We start from the raw sequence: 19865 nt of genomic DNA on the forward strand, positions 1-19865 counted from the left end.
GGCCGGCCTTAGACCCAATGGCACCCCAAGCGAAGAGCGTCTTCGGCATCCTCCCTTCCGTTTATTACACTTTTAAATAGCTAACAGCACCCCGAGCCTGGTGCCCCCCAAGCCCAGCACCCCAGGCTGTCCCCTGCTCCTAAATCCATCCCCATCTGTGCCTTTTGTTTCCCCAGGTTTTCCAGAGGCGGGAGGATGGCTCGGTGAATTTTTTCCGTGGATGGGAAGCATACCGGGATGGATTTGGGAAGCTGACGGGAGAGCACTGGCTAGGTATGCCGCTCCAGCCCACTGCACAGGGGCTAGCAAAACCATCAGCCTAGGGTCCTTTTAAATTCTCCTTGGCATGTTGAGGGGAGAGGGGTGGGGGTTGCTTTTCTTGTCTATGGTATTTTATCTAGGGAGAAGAACAGAAAAGTCCTTCAATGAATCAAACCAGCAACTGGGGAGGGGAATGGGGGTTGCACATGTGGGCTGGACCCACTGGGATCCACTGTGCTAGAGAGCACTGGGGGAGAGGGAAAACACACGGTTCCTCTGGGCAATGGCAGGGACCTGGGACAGGGCTGGGGCCCAGTCTGGAGACAGCAGGAGTGGGTGTATTGCGGCTAATAGCAGCCCACTCCCCTTTCTGCAGATATGAAGGTGGGGTGGGGAGGGGAGTGGGGAGCTGGAGACACTCGGATGCTGTGCAAGGTGGTTAGATACCTTGTGGCCAGCGCCGTATGGCTGTCATTAATCCGCTCAGCAGAGCCTCCTACTCCTGAAGCCTCTTGAGGTATAGGAGAATCCTCATTAGCAGTACAGGGCCTAGGACACAGTCAAGCAAGTCCAACTCCAACACAGAAAGCCGTCCTAAAAAACTCAGAGCCAAATCCATCCCTGGGGTAACTATCGAAGTCACAGCATTACCTTGGGGTGGGGCAGAGTTTGGCCCCCTGGGGGCATTGCCAGAGACTCTAGGTTATGGCCCAGCAGAGACAAGAAAAGCCAACCCCTGCAGGTAGTACCACCCCCTACATCCTGCAAGAGCCCCTGTCAAACGGACTGGCCCTGTGCTCTGTGCCGAGGCGCTGGTATTGCCCAGGGAGCTCGCAGCCGGCATCCAGGGAGCCTGGAGGTAAGATAGCATTGCAGGGATCTCACTCCCCATGCCTACTGCACTGCCAGGCAGCGGGGGCGCAGGAGAAAGGAAATAAGCCCAGCGGAGGCCTCTGGGGCTCTTTGGCTCTCCCTGAGACTGAGGAAATGGATGCCAGAAGCCTCAAAAGGGCGAGGCGAGCTGCTTAGCAACCAGCACGCTCAACCTAGCCCCTTACTAGCCATCCCTGCCACACGGGCACCCAGGCATGGTTAGCATCCTGATGCGAATGAAGAACAGGGTGGCTGCTGTGCAGTGGGGCTCAGGGCCGTGTATTTGTGTGTGTCCGTGCACGCTTCTGAATCTTGTTAGGGCCAGGGGTGCTATCTGAGTAGGGTGACCAGATGTCCTGATTTTATAGGGACGGTCCCAATTTTGGGGTCTTTTTCTTATATAGGCTCCTATTACCCCCGACCCTCGGTCCCGATTTTTCACATTAGCTGTCTGGTCACCCTATATCTGAGGGCTCCCCTCTGCGGGAGGAGCTGCTAATTAAAGTGTGTTTGTGCCTGTTAAAGGGGCTTGCTCTGTGTGTGGCTGGCTGGCTGGGGGGTTAATAGCAGCTGATCAGTGAAGGGCTGGGGCGGGACACCTGGGTCAGGAGAGAAGGGGCAGGCAGAGGAGGTTCAGGTGGGAGGGAATCGGCAGCAAACAAGCCAAGGGCCACACTTGGGCTGTGGAAAGGAGGCGCCTGGCCTCCTTTTCTGAACAGCAGAGCGAGGCTTGGGGTGGGGAGAAGATGAGGAGGCAGAGTCGCCATTGGCTGACAGGAAGATGTCAAGTCTCCCAATACAATTCCAATTGTTTGATCTTTTAAAACCAGCTCCTGCTAACGCAGCTCTGGGTTGTCTTTAAAGACCCTTCCCCTCCTCCCCCCACTCCTAGGAGTGAAATGTCCAAAGGATTATTGCTCAGTGACATGTAAGGGTGACCCCTGAGGCGTGCCTGCCTCCCCAGCTCCTGCGGGCACAGCTCCCTGCTGCAGTCCATGCTGAGTGCTCTCTCTGGGACAAGCTCTGGCTCAGCGGCTGATGCCAGGAGGTGCGGTGTGGGGGCCCCTCTCCCCACCCCAGGGCATGGGTGGTGGAACTCAGCAGGTGCTACTAGACCCTCCGCAGCGCGCACTCTGCTCCCCAGGGTGAGCGTGGCCTCTAATCCTGGGAAACAGGCCAAGGAGAGGAAGGGAGAGAACTGAAAGAGACCTGGACTCACTTTGGGAAGTGTCACTTATTGCCACTGACTGCTCCTGAGACACTGAATTAAATACCCTCTTCGTTAGTCAGTGAGCAAACGGGCTGCAGAGCTCCCCACATGTGCCTGTGTGTCCGGGAGAGAGGATCTGCTCCCCAAGCCAGGAGCCCCATCTTTCTCCACCCCTGTAGGGACTGTTAGCTGTGGTGGATCGCTAACCTGACAGGTTGAACTCAGCTGGATGAAGGATGCCTTGTCTGTGGAGATAAGGAGCTGCCTGTTTGGGGGACTCCGTTTGCCCCCTCTTCCCCCGTCCTCCTCCCCATCTCCCCTTTCAGGAGGGTCCCCCCGTTCTGCTATCTGCCCAGCATTCATTACTCACCTCAGCTCTGTGGTGAGCCAGGTGCCTGTGCCCACGACTGACTCTCCTGCTTTGCCACCACAGGGCTGGCGCGGCTCCACGCCCTGACCACGCAGGCCAGCTATGAGCTGCGCATCGACCTGGAGGACTTTGACAATGGCACGGCCTTCGCCCAGTACGGCACCTTCGGCGTGGGCCTGTTCTCCGTGGACCCGGAGGAGGATGGCTACCCACTCACCATCGCTGACTACTCCGGGACAGCAGGTCGGGCTGTGCTGCTCAAGGGTCACTCCCCGGTCCTCACCCCACCCAGAGCAGATCTCCCGGGGAAAACGGGGTGGGAAGGGGAGATGAGGCCTTGTTTCTGTGGGGCTGTGTCAGAGCCGGCTGCAGCCAGACCCATCCCTGCTGTCGCTGGGCTGAGCCCCACGGCCTTGTGCCTTTAATGACCCCCCACCTTTGCCATTCATTCCATATTGCTACAGGGAGGAAAGCCAGCCATAGGGAGGCTTGGGATAGCGCGTGGGGTGAGGGTGGAGGGAAGCTGTGGGTCAGGAGTGAGGTACATCAGCAAAGCATTTGGGAGCCTAAAAGTGGACTAGCAGGGGGAGCTACGGGTGGGACCTGAGGTGCATTTGCAGGACTGGAGCAATAAAGGGAGTTTGCACAGCTTGTTGCTCCTGGGTCTGCTCAGCCCGTCTCTCTCTCGCGTCCCTGACCTCCAAGGTCTCTGTCGCCAGGGCAGACCCAGAGGGCAGAGAGGCAAAGCCGCTCCAAGCTGCTGTTTGCACCAGAGCCGCTCACTGCGCTGGTGCTAACTACGGCTTTGCCTGGAGCCTCTAGACAAGCAGCCGAAATCAAAGCTGAGGCCTGACCTGCGCCCGCTCACCTGCGTAGCCGTTAAACAAGGGAAGCTGGCTTGAGGCTGAATCTAGGGGATGCAGGAGGCTGAAAAGCAGGCCCAGGGGGGCGAGCGGGGCCCAGCAGCGACTGCAGGCACTTTGCTGACAGACGCTCTCCCCTCCCCGGGCAGGAGACTCTTTCCTGAAGCACAACGGCATGAAGTTCACCACCAAAGACCTGGACAACGACCATTCGGAGAACAACTGCGCCGCCTTCTACCATGGAGCCTGGTGGTACCGCAACTGCCACACCTCCAACCTCAACGGGCAGTACCTCAAGGGGCACCACAGCTCCTATGCCGACGGCGTCGAGTGGTCCTCCTGGACCGGCTGGCAGTACTCCCTCAAATTCACTGAGATGAAGACCCGGCCCATCAGAGAGGAGAATTAGCCTAACGGCGCAACCCCTCCCCTGCCCCCTCTTCTTCCCCCTCCCCCACAGCTCAGTGTTGTCTTGTCCGTGAGTCAGGGGGCAGTCAGGGTGAAAAGCTCCTCTGATAATGCACCGCTTAGCACCAGGACGGGGGCCCAGCGGGAGCCCCCTGCCAGGGGAGGGGTGGCTCATCCCCCGAGGGTGCATCTCAGGGGAGAGGCGGTCACTGCCGCCTCCTTGCTCCGAGCGCCTCCAAGGACACGTGCCCCCCGGCGGTGGAGTCAGCCCACCTGCGTTTGGCCTCCCCCCTTGCAGCAAGCCCTGGGCTCAGGTGTGCTTAGGGGTGGGGAGGGGCATCAGCCTGCTGGGCCTTGGCTTCTTATTACATGGCAGCTCCAGTGAGGCGGCAGGTGAAAATCCCTTGGTAAAGCCCCCGCAGGGAGTGGAGAGAATCAACCCGCCGCGAGGCGACTGAGAAGTTAGTGACAGTCCCAGGAGGCAGCGGCTGGCCTGTAGTTCTTGATGGGCTTTGCCAAGGGGGTACAGCAGGCACCGAGAAGGGGGAAGCCATGGTGAGAACAGAACCCAGGAGGCCCGACTCCCAGCCCCTGCACACAATACCAGCTGGCCCCATAGGAAACACCACCCCATGTTGATTCCCTGGGCTCCGAGCACATCTAGAGGGCTGGGCTGGCAGGTGCCCCAGCTGGAAAGGTGCCATGTACAGAATGCAGCCCCAGGGGGCTCAGCAGATGACACACAAAGGCTGCAGAAAGGGGACAGTGCAGATCCTGCACAGTTCTTCGTACCCACCCTGGGTCACTGGAGTTGTCTCCTCCCCACCAGCCACTCGCTCTCTGGCTCCAAAGCTCCACTGGTGACCGGATGCCTGCTCTCCAGCAGGGAGAAGGGTTGCATCTGTCCAGGGCAGGGGAGGATACAACACCTGGCCCTGCTTCCTGCTGGGGTTTAGCCCAGGTGTGCCTTTGGATTTATGAGCAATTCCCCCTCCCATTCAAAACAGCCCCACATCCCAAATCCAGTTTCTGCTGCTGCTCACCAGCTGCAGCCTCTCACCCTGTGACGTTCCCATGCCCAGCAACGACTTTACCACCCTCCCACAGTCTGCCATCCAGGCATGGGGGGGGACACAGTAATTCAACCTTGGAACTGAGATGGAGGTGACCCCAAACAGTCCACCAGCTCTCCCAGCCCCATGGCTGCCTTATGGGGCTCGCTGTATCACTACATGCCACGTGGGCACGCTTGGCATTGCACACCACACAGCCCTAGGGTTTAGACACCCAGAGAGTATTGGCTGGACCCCTCAGAAGGGATGATTGGCACTGCCCCATGGCAGCTGTGTTGGCCAAGGTGGTGGGGCAAAGCTCACAACTGCAGCTTTGGAGGTGGGAGGGCTCCAAGCAGGTAGCCAGCTGAAGCTCCCAGGCGACCCTTAGGGGATATGTTTAATGGAGTCTCTTTGCCAACCAAACTCACTCGGAAGGGGGCAAACCCAGACCCCCTTTGTGGAAACGTGACCTTAGCTCTATGGTAGCTGTGACCTTCCCCCAGCTCCTTCAGAGGCTGGCTGCAGGAAAGAACAGCTGGTTCTCCACGGGGGAATCCCTGCCCCTGTCCCCTCGGTGCAGAGGACAGAGAGCTGGCCTCCATTTCCAGCCCCCAGGAACCTTGCTCTGGCTTATGCACGTGCAGATATTCAAGCCTTTCATTTCTTCAAACCCCATGAAGGTTTTGCAACCCCCCCAACACCCTGAGTCAGGCGTAATACCTGTGAGGCATGGCTAACTGTGTCATGGCCCCATCACAGCAGCCGGGGCTTCAGGCTGACCAGACCAGGCAGCGAGCCGTGTGACAGAGGGACTCCAAGAATCCTCATCCTCTGGGACATCACGGAGGACAGGGAAGCACAAAGAGGATTGAGAGGAGCCATTGGGCAGAGCGCATAAGTCACAGCCAATTCTCTGGCTCCCTTGTCAAGGGGGCACTTCACAGCCCAAGCTGTTCAGCGTCAAGCCAGATGGTCAGCAGCAGAATCAATGCTCAGGTTTCTCCAGGCCCAATCCCCCAGCACTCAGGGCCTTGCTTTCTTGGTAGCACTCTGCAGAAGCCACGGTGCAGGTAGACATCCAGCTGCTTGCAGCGAAAGAGGGGACGGGGGAAATGGGAACGTGCCTGCTCCTGACTGAGATGCTGAGGATGGAGCAGAGGCCTGCCAGCACAGCAGAGCTCCATCCTGATCTGCTCTGCAGGAAACGGGAGACAATTGGGCTATATTCTGTCTGTGCTGGACTCTCTAATAGTGGGACGTGCTGCTGAACGCTGGGGTGTAAAAGGGTTGAATGGTGCGTGTGAAGGATGCCGCCCCCCACCCCAACCCCCTTAGTGCCAGACCCGAGCACGCTGGCGACAGGTGTCTCAATCAGGAACTCATTTGGATTTTGTTTAATGCCAAACCACACAAAAATGCTCAAAGCCGTCCAGTTTGTGTGGCATCACGATCTGGAGACACCAGCCCTGCAACTCAGTGGTGCCCGCGCCCCCTGCTGGTGGCACTTGGCAGCATCATGTACAAGAGCAGTGCAAAGTTTTGTGCTTTCCTTGTTCTGACTTCACACGCCTTTGCGTTTCCCTCCCACCACTTTACGGGCCAGGCTGATTCTCTGGCATTGACATTTCCTGGCTGTGTTCTTTTCACTCCTCTTCTGCCACTGGTCGGCAGTTACCTGAGCAGCGATCTGTCGGATTTAAACAGAACCAGGTGTGGGATCTGGTGCCCTCTAAAAAGACCAGCCCAAGGGAAGCTGATTCTTCTTTGCAGGACACTCCTGTAGGCAATAAAACAGCTTGATTTAAAGGGGGATTAGGGATGTAAAGGAGGCATCCAAATCAGAGTTCTTCTTAAGCTTACTAAAGCATGGGGCATTTCGTTACCTCTGCTGGGGCTGCCTTCTGCTCCATCCTTGGGGCAGAGAGAGATTTCAGAAGGGCAGAGGGTTGCTTTTGGCCTTTGAAAGTCACAGGGGCCAGCCACAGGAGAGGTTTGTTTGTTTTTTAAATAGTCCTTGAGAAAAAATGCCCATAGACCCTCTGCAAATTACCCTGGTTGGTTGCTGGACAAAAGGATTCAAAGGATACACAGCCCAGGCTCAGAGCACTTTGTGCTGGACTTGGGGAGAGCAGGAGGAAAGAAACATAATTGGAAGGATAGTGAAATTCACGACATTATTGTTCACTGTGTCTACTGCAGTCGATTGAGGCCATGTTGCACCAGGTGCTGCGCTGACACATGGTAAGTGTCTCTGTCCTGATGAGCTCACAATCTAGACCAGACAGACAGTGGGTGAGGGGAAGGAAAGCTCAGTCTATGCCCACTGTACAGATGAGGGGCTGAGGCAAAGTGATTACGTGTGTTTCGGGCTGTAGGATCCTGCAGCCGTACAAGCAGCAGTGGTGGATTAGAGATTTATGCTTCTCTCCACACTAAAAGAAAAGTTCTCTGTAAATCTGTATGTGGACGAACAGGGAGCATTTGGGGAAAGTTTTTTCACAGTGAGGTGATTTTCTTGAGTGGTGTGTGTTGGCGGGGGCACGTGCATTACACATTTGGGATTATTGTGGTTTTCCCTCTGGTGGAGTCCAGGTGTCCATACTGAACATCTGAGGCCTGTCTGGGTCAGGCTGCCTCAATTCAGTAGCCCCTCTGTTGCTGTGAAACCCACCAGCTTTAAAATACGTCTTTTCCTTCCATCCAGCCTGCACCGGACAGAAGCTTGGTAAAATTCAATTTTCATTGCTTTAGAACGTTGACGGCTGAGATCAAGGGTTATTTTTAAGATCTGTTTTAGATGATCAATTGAAATGTCCACAGTTATGGGAAATTATCTGGAGGGGATGGTTAGACAATTATTGTATGACAGATGTTGAGATTCAAAAAAAGTTAAAACTTCACCACCATTAAAACACAAGCTGTCAACATCGCACATCAAAATACACAAAGATCCTTCAACCCTAAGAAGTTCTACTTTATATATCTGTAAATTTCAATGATCACGACTGGAAACAGTTTCTCCTGGGTTTGTGCGGGTGCAGTGAAATTGGCATTTACAGATACACAAGCTAATCCTTCCAAACCTAGCTATACACTTGCTGTACAGTGCTGCACACTGGCTGGGTTAGATTCATTAAGCAACATATCAGTTCAGATCTGATGTCGGCTTTTAGACCTAAGCTACCTACCTAAGGGTTATGTATGCTTCCACCTTGACCTCAACTACCTGCTGGAGAGGGGAGGCCAAGCATTGCCAGGGAGCAGAGCGGTCCTGGTGGAGGGGAATCCTGTGAACGTTTCTCAGTTGGTTTGTTTTTTAGTTCACTGGAACAAACTGTAAATAGTTTTATAGCCTTTGCCTTCAGGACAGATGGGAACTCCTGGCTACAGACCCAGGGTGCCCAGCCAGCCACCAGCCTAGGAACATGGTAGCACTCAAGGAACTTTGCTCAGTGGGGAAAAGAAGTGTGTTGGTTTCCCGGGTTTCCTGCCGGGGCCATTGTTCCTGGGGGTCGGGGAGGGTGAAAGTTGTGTGCTGTCAGGCACTGGGCACTTTGTGTAACTAGCCCTGTGTCACCCAGGACTCCTTAATGAGTTTGTTTTGAATTGCATGAAAGGTATTTAATACAATCCGAGGCCCCAGGATTTCCAGGGATTAGCTCTAAGAGTGCATGGATCAACCTGCAGCCTGGCATCAGACTAAAACCTGTCTACGATGACACCTGCCCTGGAAAGAAGCAGGAAGGGGGTGGGGTGCGGGAAGGGCAGGACAATTGCAGCCAGACGCCAGGTGCTGGGAGAAGGAGGCAGATGGTGGGCACTGCAGTGCATGCAATGCTCCTCCAAGGAGCTTCCTATGGGTCGGGCCCCCACCTGTGCAGCCTCCAGCCCTGCAGCATAGGAAGGCTGGGCTGGAGCAGTGCATGGCCCACACTGACCAAGGGGCCAGTAATAGGGCTCAGGTTAGATGGGAGCCCCTTTAACCGATGCTTGTTGGATTGCTGCCTTTGGCTCCTGGCCCATCAGTCACGCAGGGCTGGGGCAGCTGGCAGCCCCTCTCTCCAGCTGACGGCCTTTGGACAGGTTTTCCATGCTGCAGGGTGCCGGCCTAACTTCACCGACCTGGGCAGCCAGAGGACAAGGATGTGTTTCTAGGCAGGTGCCCCACCCGTGCCTGCCCTTTGAGGATCTGGGGCGGGGGACCTGGGGAGAAGGGCTCAAAGCAGTTTCCTGATCTGGGCTTCACATAGCCAGCCCCTTGCCCCCATGGCGGAGCTCGGGCCACAACAATGTCTGTTCAGGTCTGAGCTAGCGGGCAGGTCGTGTTGTTTAGCAGTACAATGAAGTCTAGCTCATGTGTGATTGGTGTCAAACGCTGTACATGTGGACTTTCTAAAACTCCTTAATAAAAGGAACTCATTCATCACTCCGTCTGCCCTGTGTCTGGGTCTCCATCCACCTCCACTCGAACCTCCCTGCCCAGCCTTGGTTATTTCTGTGGGGCTGTCAGCGCTGGGAGCATCTCAATGCCCAGAACAGCTCCGGGCAGGAAGCACTGCTGGCTTTAAAGAGAAATGGTTCTGCGGTGCTGCTGCCTGCCTCCCTTTCATGCCAACCCCAGAGAAGGACGGGCCCAGGTATCTCTCCACTGCCAACAACTTTGAATTACCCCAACTAACGCCCCGGAAGGGTTTTCCCTACATGGCCCTTGCGTGCTCCTTTTCCGTGTGCTGGCTCTCGCCACCCGGCTCTCCACACCGGCGCCAGCCTCCATCAGAATTCACCATGCTGGCAGGAGGAAGTGGCTTCACTTTAAGAAAACGAGGACTAATTACTGGTGTCCTGGCAGCGCTTTGATGGACGGCAGCGCTTTGATGGACAGCAGCCTTTCCCGCCGTTGAACTTGCTGGGAACCCCTCTGCTGCACCTTGGCAGCCGCTCTGAGAGAGGAGCAGCTTCACCGCAGAGGTTAAATGAGAATATTTGCTTTTCTAAATATAAAAGCCCAGATCATTTCTACGTGTAGGGTCTTAAAGGAACAGCTCCTCACCCAGTGTACAGCAGCAGAGCGCTGAGGAAGTCAATGGAGCTTTGCTGATTTACTGTAGCTGAGGGTCTGGCTCCAAATTTGATATGGCTCTTATGTTTAACCCTCATCCGGGTGGATTTCCAAGCCCTTCACAGGAACGAGCTGGGTCTCTTAGCCCCTCCGGGTCACAGGTCAGTGTTAACATCTCTGTTCTACAGATGGGGAAACTGAGGCACAGAGTAAGTGACCTGCCAAGAGAGTCAGTGGCAGAAGTAGGAACAAAGCTCAGGGGTTCCTGGGTCCTAGGCTCACATTTGTTCCACTAGGCCATGCTGCCAGAAGACAAAGGGCCAGAGGAGTGGTTGGTAAACCCTAGCCTGCACCATGGGCTTGGGGGAAAGTAAAATCAGTGCCAGAAATACAAACCCCGTCCAGGCTTTCTTGGCTGAGGCAGGTGTGACATGCAGGAAACACCCCATGCTGCCAAAGAGCGCAGCCACCTCCCTGCTCCTGTTACCCCCCCCCTCGAGCTGTGGGCCAAGGGCACAAGGGGATATCGCACACTGAGGGGCAATGCCCATTCAACAGCAGCCTTGCCAGGCTAGCAGAGAGGCTGGGTGGGCACAAATCATGCCCAGCAGACATAGGCCAGGCCTTTCCCTGCAGCGGAGCTTTGGAGCCAATGCAGAATAGCATCTTCCCAGCCCTTCCCAGCTGGGGTGGGTGCTGTGGCTGAGTGTCCTGCATTTGACACTGGCTAGAGTGGGGGGAAGGGGAGATGAGTGAAGGGAGGGACTCGGACAATTCTTTGGGCTCGTGGCAGGGATGATTCCCAGAAAAGTTGGCCAGGGAGGAATGTCAATGAGAAAAGTTTGTGCTCATGGAGCAGGGGTGGACTGGGGGGCCAGGCAGAGGGTCTCAACAACCGATGCCACCCAGCACCTTCAGTCCCAGCACTGCAATCCCAGGGGTCCTTCTTAGACCCCCTGCTGCTTCGGGGTGTCCAGAGACCAGCAGTGACCATGAGCCCTTTTGTCCATCTCCACTTGGCAAGACCCCTCCTCACTGATGCTCTCCATGAGGCCACCACTGAAGGCCACTTGGAAACGTCAACTGGTGCAGAACCCAGCTGGCTTGCTCGCCTCGGGGCGGCTCGTGGCTGGACACACATCACCCTGTGCTCCAGAAGGCTCTCCAGGTGCAATACCTTATGGTGATTTGAACCCACGAATCCCTTGCAGAGATGCTTCACTGCCCATGCCTTAGCCCAGCCATGACGTAGGAATGGACTGTCCCTTGATCTGGAATCCTCTCTTCCTTGGCATAGCAGAGTTGGTTTGCCATCTGGGCACAGGAGGTCCGACTAGCCATGGGGGCTTTTCCAGATGGGTGGCCAGTGGGCGTCCCAGCTGGACAGCAGTTGAAGGGATCTCTCTTGCCATTTGTGGATGTAGTTTCAGGTGTATCGCACGGTTCATGCACACCTGGAGCCTGCAGCAGACCCTTCGGAGAGATGGCGACAAGAACTCGTCAAGCAGGCAGGCACAATCCAGGAGTAACTCATAGATCCCTGAACACAGGCCAGGAACTCCAACAGGCAGGGCTGCCTGTTGCCTTTGCTGTCACTGAGGGTGACTCAGAACTAGTTAACGTCGCGGTTCCCAGGGCTGCTCTGTCCAAATGAGGTCGCAGCTCAAAAGAGTGCATTAAGGACCCTAATCAGAGCCAACTCACTGCTCGCATTGTGGCTGCTCAGACAGGCCCAATCAGTCAGCAGTCCCGCTCTCCATCTCCACCCGGCTTCCCAATGGGATCCCAGCCTCTGGAATGTGCAGCCATAAACCCGGCGAGCCGGCAGAACTTGGTCATTAACGCTGCAGCTTATTTAAAGGAGGCAAAGCCCAGCAGCCTGGTCTCCAGTGCAGCACCGCACAGACTGGCCGCCAAGCAGAGAGAGCAAGGTAAGCAGGATCTGCCACTGGGGAAATGACTTGCTCCACGAGATGCTCTTCCCGCCGCAGGCCCCGGGGGCTCTGAGCAGCCTCCACTCTCTCTGGAGCCAGTGAGGGAGCTGCACGCTCCCAGGACCAGGCCAGAGGGGCTCTCGTCTGTGGCACTGGGTTGGCTGAAGAGCAGAGAGCTCCACGTACCCTCTAGGTACAGCTCCTCAGGGCCCTCGGCCGAGGTGCTCTTAGGCCAGCTGTGGAGTCACTAAGAAGGAGGGGGGAGGTTTCCAAGCCAGTCCAGCCTTTACATCAACACCTGGCAGCCTGGTGAGCCCCTTTGCAAGCGGCTGACAGTACCCAAGGGCCAGAGCCCAGGGCGTGAATGAGGAGCTGGGAAAGCCTTGTGCCCCCGGAGCCCTCCTCCGCTTGTCTCCCCCCAGCAGCTCCTGGGCACAGTTATTTCCGCGTCCTGGGGGTCTGATTTTAAGTGTTCTGAAGTTGCAACACTCAGCGAGGAGTGGGCATGGCCTCTTGCTGCCGGCTGGGTTTGCCACAGCCCAGGGCTGTTCCTCACCCCCCTGCCCCTGCCACCTGACAGTCCTGGGGGAAGCAGCACAGAGGCAGACATGGGAGTTCAGCCTCCATGGCCCAGCAGAGCCTGGGCTCTGTGGCACGGATGCCCACCTGTAAAGGAGATGGGCCACCCGCCCACGTGACAGAGCTCTAGACAGCCATAGCTTCCTCACCTGGCTCTGGGTGCAGGGACTTTAATTGAAAGGATTTCCTGGGAAGACGTCTTCCCCCTTAGACCAACTCTCACCCTCCCCTTTACAGAGAGGGAAACTGAGGCACAGAGCTATCACGTGACTTGTCCAAAGTCACACAGTGGTAGATGTAAGAATGCCACCTCAGTCTCCTGCTCTCTCCTGTACATATGGCACAGTTCCCTGCTTTGATCACTAGAACATGCTGCCTCCATATCAGCAGGGGGCTTCGGAGCCCCATCAAAAGTGACATCGAGCATCTTTACTGAATGCCATTAGCAGGTGCTGTGCTGTTTAGTAGAAAGCGGAGGATTGTTCAGGTGAGTGCACTTAAGCTTTCCTTGCAGTGCCCCTGGGAGGAGCACACAACTTGAGATCCCATCATTCTAATGAAAGGGTAACGGCCTTCATTCAGTCAACCCTCGCCCAGGCAGAGCTGTGCTCTTCCCACGCTGCAAACCAGGCGAGTGCAGCAGGATTTGAATTTATACGTCTGCACTGCAGCTGAGTGAGAGCCTCCTGGGAACACAGACCCACCCTAGCAGGGCTCGAGCGAGGGTGCTCAAAACAGCAGTGCGGACCCTGCAGCTCGGGCTCTGCTCTACCTCCGTCACTCTCGGCTTTAGCGTAGTCAATACCCAGAGAGACCAAAGCCCCTAGAGACAATGCGAGTGTCACAGAGAAGGGCACCAGGCCAGTGAGGCAGTCAGCTCATTAAAGAGACGCCCCTCACACATCCGACCCCAGACCCCATCGAGTGGCTCTTTGAAGCAGGGCCAACTTCCAGCACGAGCCATTGGATGCTGGGAAAGATTTCAAATAGGCCCCTAGGGACTGTTGTGCCAGCTCCTGCTCTGCTGGGTGCCAAAATAGACAGGCAGGCGTCTCGGCTCAGACAGAGCAGTCCCAGCTGCTGTGGAGAACCTCCCTGCTGGACTCTCGGGTGCTGCTTCTCTCCCACCCTGCGCAGGGAGTGGCTGGCTGATCATGGGGGTGGTTCTGCACTGGGATCCTCAGTAAGCTGTGGCTGCTTTCAGAGGAGATGCTGATATCTGGGGAGAGGTTCACTTACCGGCGCACGCCCCCTTGTTCTTTTCCATTCCCACCACCCAGATGAAGGCTCCTTACTCCTTGTCCTGTCTCCTCCTCTTGAGCTTGGGAAGCTGCGTCCCTCCTGACGACAGAAGGGAGACGGGAGAGCCAGGGGATGGACTCCGGTTTGAGACAAGCTGGCAGGGACGGGCAGACGACACCTCTCAGAGCGGCCTGTGGAGGGAAGTGCTGCGGCGGCGGAGAGTCGAAGACCTCAGCTCCCTGTTCAGTGTGGCCAAGGAGCTCCAGGGCTTTGTCAAGGAGAGGGCAGGCTTCAGGTTCAGGTTTGGGAGGCAGGAGAGCCGGGCAGAGAACGGCGAAGGGGTTCGTTTCCTGCAGGGGGACGGCGAGAAGCGCAGTGGCACCCTGGGGAACCTGGCGGAGGAGCTCAATGGCTACAACAGGAAGAAAGGGGGATTCAGCTTCCGCTTTGGCAGAAGATGAAGGACTGGACTTGACTGAGTCACCCCAGGGGGATATTACCCTTTACTCCGCCCTTCCCAACTCCTGCCATCTCCAGCCAAAGAAGTGCTCCAGGTCTCATTCTTTTCGACCCTGTCAGCTAGTTTCCCTTGGAGAAGAGGGCTGGGGGAGGTTGCTATTTTTTGGTACCAGGCTTTCTCCATCTCTGTCCCAGATTTCACATCCCCACCTCACTGTCAATGTCCCTGCTAGGCCAGGCCCCTGATCGGGGGCTGTGGGGCTGGGGAAGAAAAGGAGGGCGGGTGTTTATAAAAGATGGACTTAAAACCCCAGCACATTGTGCTGCCTTTGCTGGAGCTCACTAAAAGCGACCGTGGGCCGAGCAGCGTTCACGCTGTCCCCCGTTGTTCTGAGCAGTCTCCGGCTGTCCTGTCAGTGCATTGAGAGGCGTGCGCTGCTATGAATAAGAATCGGCAGACCCTGCGCTGCCATGCTTGTAAGTTACAGTAGATAGACTGAATGATTATAGGGGGATAATCAAAGTGCTGACAGTCTCCATAGGGATGGCCTGGAGCTGACATCCAGAATATGGCTGTGAATGAGGAATAGGTCTCACTGAGTATGGTGCACAGCTCTAAAAGTTCCTGCTCTCTCTCTCTCATGAACACAAACTCCCTCCGGCAGCAAATTCTGTTCAGCATCAAGATGCCATTTACAACGGGATTGCTTCTGCGTGCAAACCAGGACCAGGCAAAATGGCCCAATCAACTGTCAGCCTTCAAAATCCCAGCGAGTAGGCCTTGCCGGCCATCGGTTAGGGGCCAGAACTGCTCCTGTCCTGCAGCGGCTGCATCCCGAGCATTGCTGTCTCCCAAATCCGACCAGGGCAGCCTTTGTTAACTGCTAGCACATTGATGCGGGACCAGCTGATGGACCATCGCGTTGCAGAGCAAACCCAGATCTTGGCCTTGCTGCTGAATTGTTCCCGCTTTAACCGCTTGGGCCTTGCCGATACGGGGTTCAACGCTCCCAGTGCTGGCTAAGTGCGGGGAGCCCCCAGTGCAACTTGCTTGCTGGTAAACATTTAAGCACAGCGTCATCTACCCCCGGGACACTGTGGCGGAGATGCCAGTGGCTAGTGCACACTGGCATTGCCGCCAACTCTACCACTAGCGAAGCTTCACCACTAGGAGTGCTTAGCAAATAATAAAATACAGTGTCGGCAGGGCCCTGCAGAGTGAGCCTGATTCTCAGCACTGGCCTCTGCTTTTTGCAGACGGAGTTTTGTAACTGCAACCTACTGTGCATGCTTTTCTGTGCCCGCCACCAATGGCGGGCACAAATATGAATAATTAGAGGTCTGACTACCTGGCTTGCAGGTGCTAAGGGGTTAAAGTCTGCTAATATTTCACCGCAGGCACACAAAAAGTAGCAGGAATTATTTGTAGGTGCTGAACTGCACCCACGAAAGCAGAGAGCACGTCAAGACTTGGCTGAAAAGCCAGGCTCCAAAAAAGGGCCTTGTAACGCACGTCATGCAGGCAGCCCTCTCAAAACCAGCACCTCCTGCAGAGGCCAGCACAAATTGCTCGCCTAGTGGAGAAACGGCAGAAGAATATGTCCGGTGGGTTACCAGAGACCTGGGTATGGCTACAAGAGGTGGCTCAGTGCAGGTTGCTCTGGCTAGACAAGTGGCTCCGATTCCAGTTTCATTTACACTGATGTAAAACTGGATTTGCAAGGGAGCTATTCTGTATTTACAGAGATGAGAGTGCAGAACCTCCCACCTCGCCCAGTACAGCATGCACATTACCCACACCCAGCTCACCCTCAGGATTAACTTGGACGGCAGCTGCTATTTGGGGGAGAGGCAAGGCAGGGCGTTTTTCCTTTCCTCACCTTTCAGCGCTGTAACTGAGCTCTCATTGCAAGCAGCATTCAGCATGTCCAAGCCAAAACGGACTCAACCGGGGGAAAGGAGCCAGATAGACCAAAAGTGCATTTCTAAATGTTTCTCAAATCCCATCCCACGACAGGCCACGAGTTCAGAGAACATGCATGCACCAGTCTGATTGAACAGCGGAGCTGGGGAGCTGTTATCGATGTTACTATGGCAACCCTGCTCTCTTTCTCCTTTGTGAATGTTCAAATCCTCAATAAATATCCACTCATCAATTTTATGCAGAGCTGCTGGGGGACAGCAGCGTTTTTACACAAGGCTCAGCGACAGTTGGTAGCATTAAATATTCCCTTAGAACCTTGTGTTTCGTCAGTGAAAACCCATCACTCTGCAGCAGTGACGCTTGACAGGGAAGAGCAGTTTTCCCCGCTCTCGGAGAGGAAGTGAAGTGGAGTGATTAGAGCAGGGGCTGGGAGCCAGGACTCCGAGGGGTTTCCCAGCTCTGGGAGGGAAGCAGGGTCTAGTGGCTTGAACAGGGGACTGTATGCAAATGTTTGTACAAGAAGATTATTATAAAGGGACAAAACTACCTGCCATTAGGGCAACTTCTTACAAGCCAGAGGCTTTCATCTCACTGACCTGGTGAGGGGAGCAGACCTAAGTGTGTCCGAGCTCGGTTTTAGGCATCCTGTGGGGGCAACAGGTGCATTGTCATCTTCAGCAGGAAGGAAAGAGCCACCTGCATGGCTGTGATGCGCCACACGCTGGCCAGGAGCTGCTGGTTAAGCAGTGCTTCCTTGGAGGGGAGATAGGCAAGTGTTTCGCTGGATTGAGTTCAAAGCGATGCTCTGGGCAGGTCATTCTTGCTTCAGGTGAGTTTTCACTAGATACTGATGGAGGGGCCAGCTGGGGGGCAGTGTGTGGTGGGCGCGGAGGGCAGCGGAATGGAAAATAACGCCTTGAAGCACGGTTTTGTATTTGCTTGGAACATTTTATTCCTCTCCCCGCAGCCAATTCCCAGGACGGTGGAAGGGCCCACCTCCACTACCCCTCATCCTGAAAGGTCACTCCACTTCGGGCTTTAGGTTCTCGTCCTAGGCCTACCCACTCTGGGGACACCGGTTCCCCCACTTCCTTATGGCGGCTCCTTACTGCTGATGGGAACGGAGGACTTTGCTCCAAGTAGAGGCCACCAGATGGCATTAGAGCTCAGGGGCACACAGCTGGTGGTGCTGGATGATGTGTTGTTCAGAAGCACCAAGCACCTCTGACCGTTAGGCCAAGGCAGCGAGAGCACCAATGCCAAGCCCCAGCACCAGGGAAGGGCCCTTTTCTTTAAAGAAATCCCTTACCCGTAAAAGCTATCGACAATGCAAGGCAGAGTCCAGTTTTCACCTTTGCCAGGGCCTTTTCAAGCGTCAGGAGCTTGCTCTGAATGGGGACTGGCTGACCTCACGCCGCAGGAAGACTTTTCAAGGGGAAGAGTGTGGCCCAGCAGAGCTCTGTTGCAAATCCCAGCCCTTCCGTTAGAGCCAGGGCACCCTGGCTAACCTTGCCGGGGGCCTTTCAAATTCAGACCCCGCTCCCCTTCTTGATCATTCACTTTCCTGGCCTCTTCTGCAAACAGCCAGACATCACACCTTGTGAACACTGGTTTACACACACTGCTAACTCACAGACTTCAGGCACCAAGTCCCTTTTACATTGCTGGGAGACCTAGTCACAGCTCCCCCCGGATTTGTTCTTGCAGGGTAAGCTGGAGCAAACCATGTTTGAGCAGAGCTGAAGTCCTGCAAAGTCCAAGGTGGTGGCAGAGTTTGGGATCCCACATGGGTCCATCCGAATAGCAAGCCCCACCAGTGTTTCAATCGTGTTGTAGGGGAAGGGCAGAGCTACCATGTTATAACTTTCAGAGCAGTAGCCGTGTTAGTCTGTATCAGCAAAAACAACAAGGAGTCCTTGTGGCACCTTAGAGACCAACACATTTATTTGGGCATAGGCGTTGGTGGATTAAAATCCACTTCATCAGATGCATGGAGTGGAAGATAGTGGCAGGTATAAACGTCGTCTCTTTGTGCTGTTATCTGAGAACTGTGTCATTAAAATCCATCCTAAGTGGTGCACTAGCTGGGGATAGCCTGGCTCTCAGAAAAGCTCTCCCCCAGGCTAGAACCCTGCTGGAAAGGTGGTAATAGACAGAGGCTCAGGAAGACTGTCTGATCAGCAAAGAATCCATGCCAAACAACTTGGGATACTGCCAGAGAAGCATTGGCAGCACAAGTCCATAGCAAGATTTCCCTGTAGCTGGCAACATTTTCCCCCACTGGGAGAGGTGATTGTCTAGCAGCATCTTTGCAGGATAGGAGGCTTCGTGCGGGTAGAGGGACTTTTATTTACTTTTTGTAAATGAACATTGACCATGTTTTGAATCCTGCAATGAGTGATTTCCTCAGTAAAGCAGCCCCTAAAATGGCAAGATGCATTTGAGGAAAACCTGACAGGGAGTATTACCATTTCAAACGAAACAAAAGTATTTTCTCCCCAGAGTATTCACACACTTTCAGGTTCGATAACCTTGAAAATTGGAGCAATCTGTTAAATCAATTCCCACCATATCTGGTAAATTTAGGGCTTGTCTACACTTAAAATGCTATGGCAGCACCGTGGCGCAGCTGTAGCGCTTCAGTGTAGACACTCCCTATGCTGACAGGAGGGATTCTCCCATCAGCATAGGTAAACCACCTCCCCGAGAGGCAGTAACTTGGACAACAGAAGGATTCTTCCATCGACCTAGACACTGCTCAGGGGTGTGGATTTTTCACATGCAAGTGATGTAGTTAGGCTGACCCAATTTTCTAGTGTTCTACCTCCTTTTCCCCCTTCCAATCCTGTATTTCCTGGTGCCTTCCCCACCCAGACAACTGACCTCCCCTCTCCCAAGGATTATGGTCCACATTAGGGCAGATAAGGATTTTCAGGAATGACTTCATTTGGCGTGAAGCCCCACCACCTCTCTCTCGCTATACAATCCTTCCTACCCCAATCCAAAGCCAGCGCAGCATCGACCCACAGTGGGCAGCTATTAACTGTATCCATGGCGTTATGTCAGAGATGTAAATCTAAAACATTCAAGATGTTCATCTCTCCAAGAGCCATTGTCAAAGTAACTGTGAACTTCCTGTACTTGTGTGTGCCTTTTTTGTTGGCTGACTCCAGACTAGTAACGAATTCCTCCAGGACTTGCTAAGAGTGGCACCAATTTTTTCACGAATAAAATTTATTCTTACCTATTGCACATCTGTTTTTATTTTTTTTAAACAACTTTCTGCTCATTAAAGAACGTAATAGTCCAACCTCACCTGCGTATCAGCGACTGCAGCTGGACAAACATTCTGATGAACCCCTATGCTCCATATAAAGGTTTCCACTCCCTTTATCATGCAAGCTAGATCTCTCTGGTGGTCAGGATTCTGGCCCTTTACTGAGCTCTGTTACTGACCTGTTACATGAGGTTGGGCAAGTCACTTCATGTCTCTGCCTTCTCACCCTTGATCTGGTCTGTCTAGAGTATAAGCTAGCTGAGGCAGGGACTATCTGTCTCCATGCCACCTAGTAGAATGGGATAAGGATATGACAAATCTGAGATTTGCTGACTGGTCAAGAAGGAATCC

At 54.7% G+C, this 19865-nt stretch overlaps 2 protein-coding genes across 2 annotated transcripts in view; both read left to right on the plus strand.

Annotated features, from left to right (window-relative positions):
* Positions 1–5651, plus strand: part of FIBCD1 (fibrinogen C domain containing 1) — a 32525-nt gene extending 26874 nt beyond the window's left edge. Inside the window, exons 5-7 of the mRNA XM_050926147.1 lie at positions 177–273; positions 2778–2957; positions 3727–5651. Coding sequence (XP_050782104.1) covers positions 177–273; positions 2778–2957; positions 3727–3986 — 537 coding nt within the window. The 3' untranslated portion in view covers positions 3987–5651. The remainder of the gene's footprint in view (positions 1–176; positions 274–2777; positions 2958–3726) is intronic.
* An 8241-nt stretch (positions 5652–13892) lies between these two features.
* Positions 13893–14315, plus strand: QRFP (pyroglutamylated RFamide peptide). The gene has a single exon (XM_050926191.1). The coding sequence runs from the start codon at positions 13893–13895 to the stop codon at positions 14313–14315; it is 423 nt and encodes a 140-aa protein (XP_050782148.1).
* The last annotated feature ends 5550 nt before the right edge of the window (positions 14316–19865 follow it).

Source organism: Gopherus flavomarginatus, chromosome 17 (assembly GCF_025201925.1).
Source record: "Gopherus flavomarginatus isolate rGopFla2 chromosome 17, rGopFla2.mat.asm, whole genome shotgun sequence".
Classification (NCBI taxonomy): domain Eukaryota; kingdom Metazoa; phylum Chordata; order Testudines; family Testudinidae; genus Gopherus; species Gopherus flavomarginatus.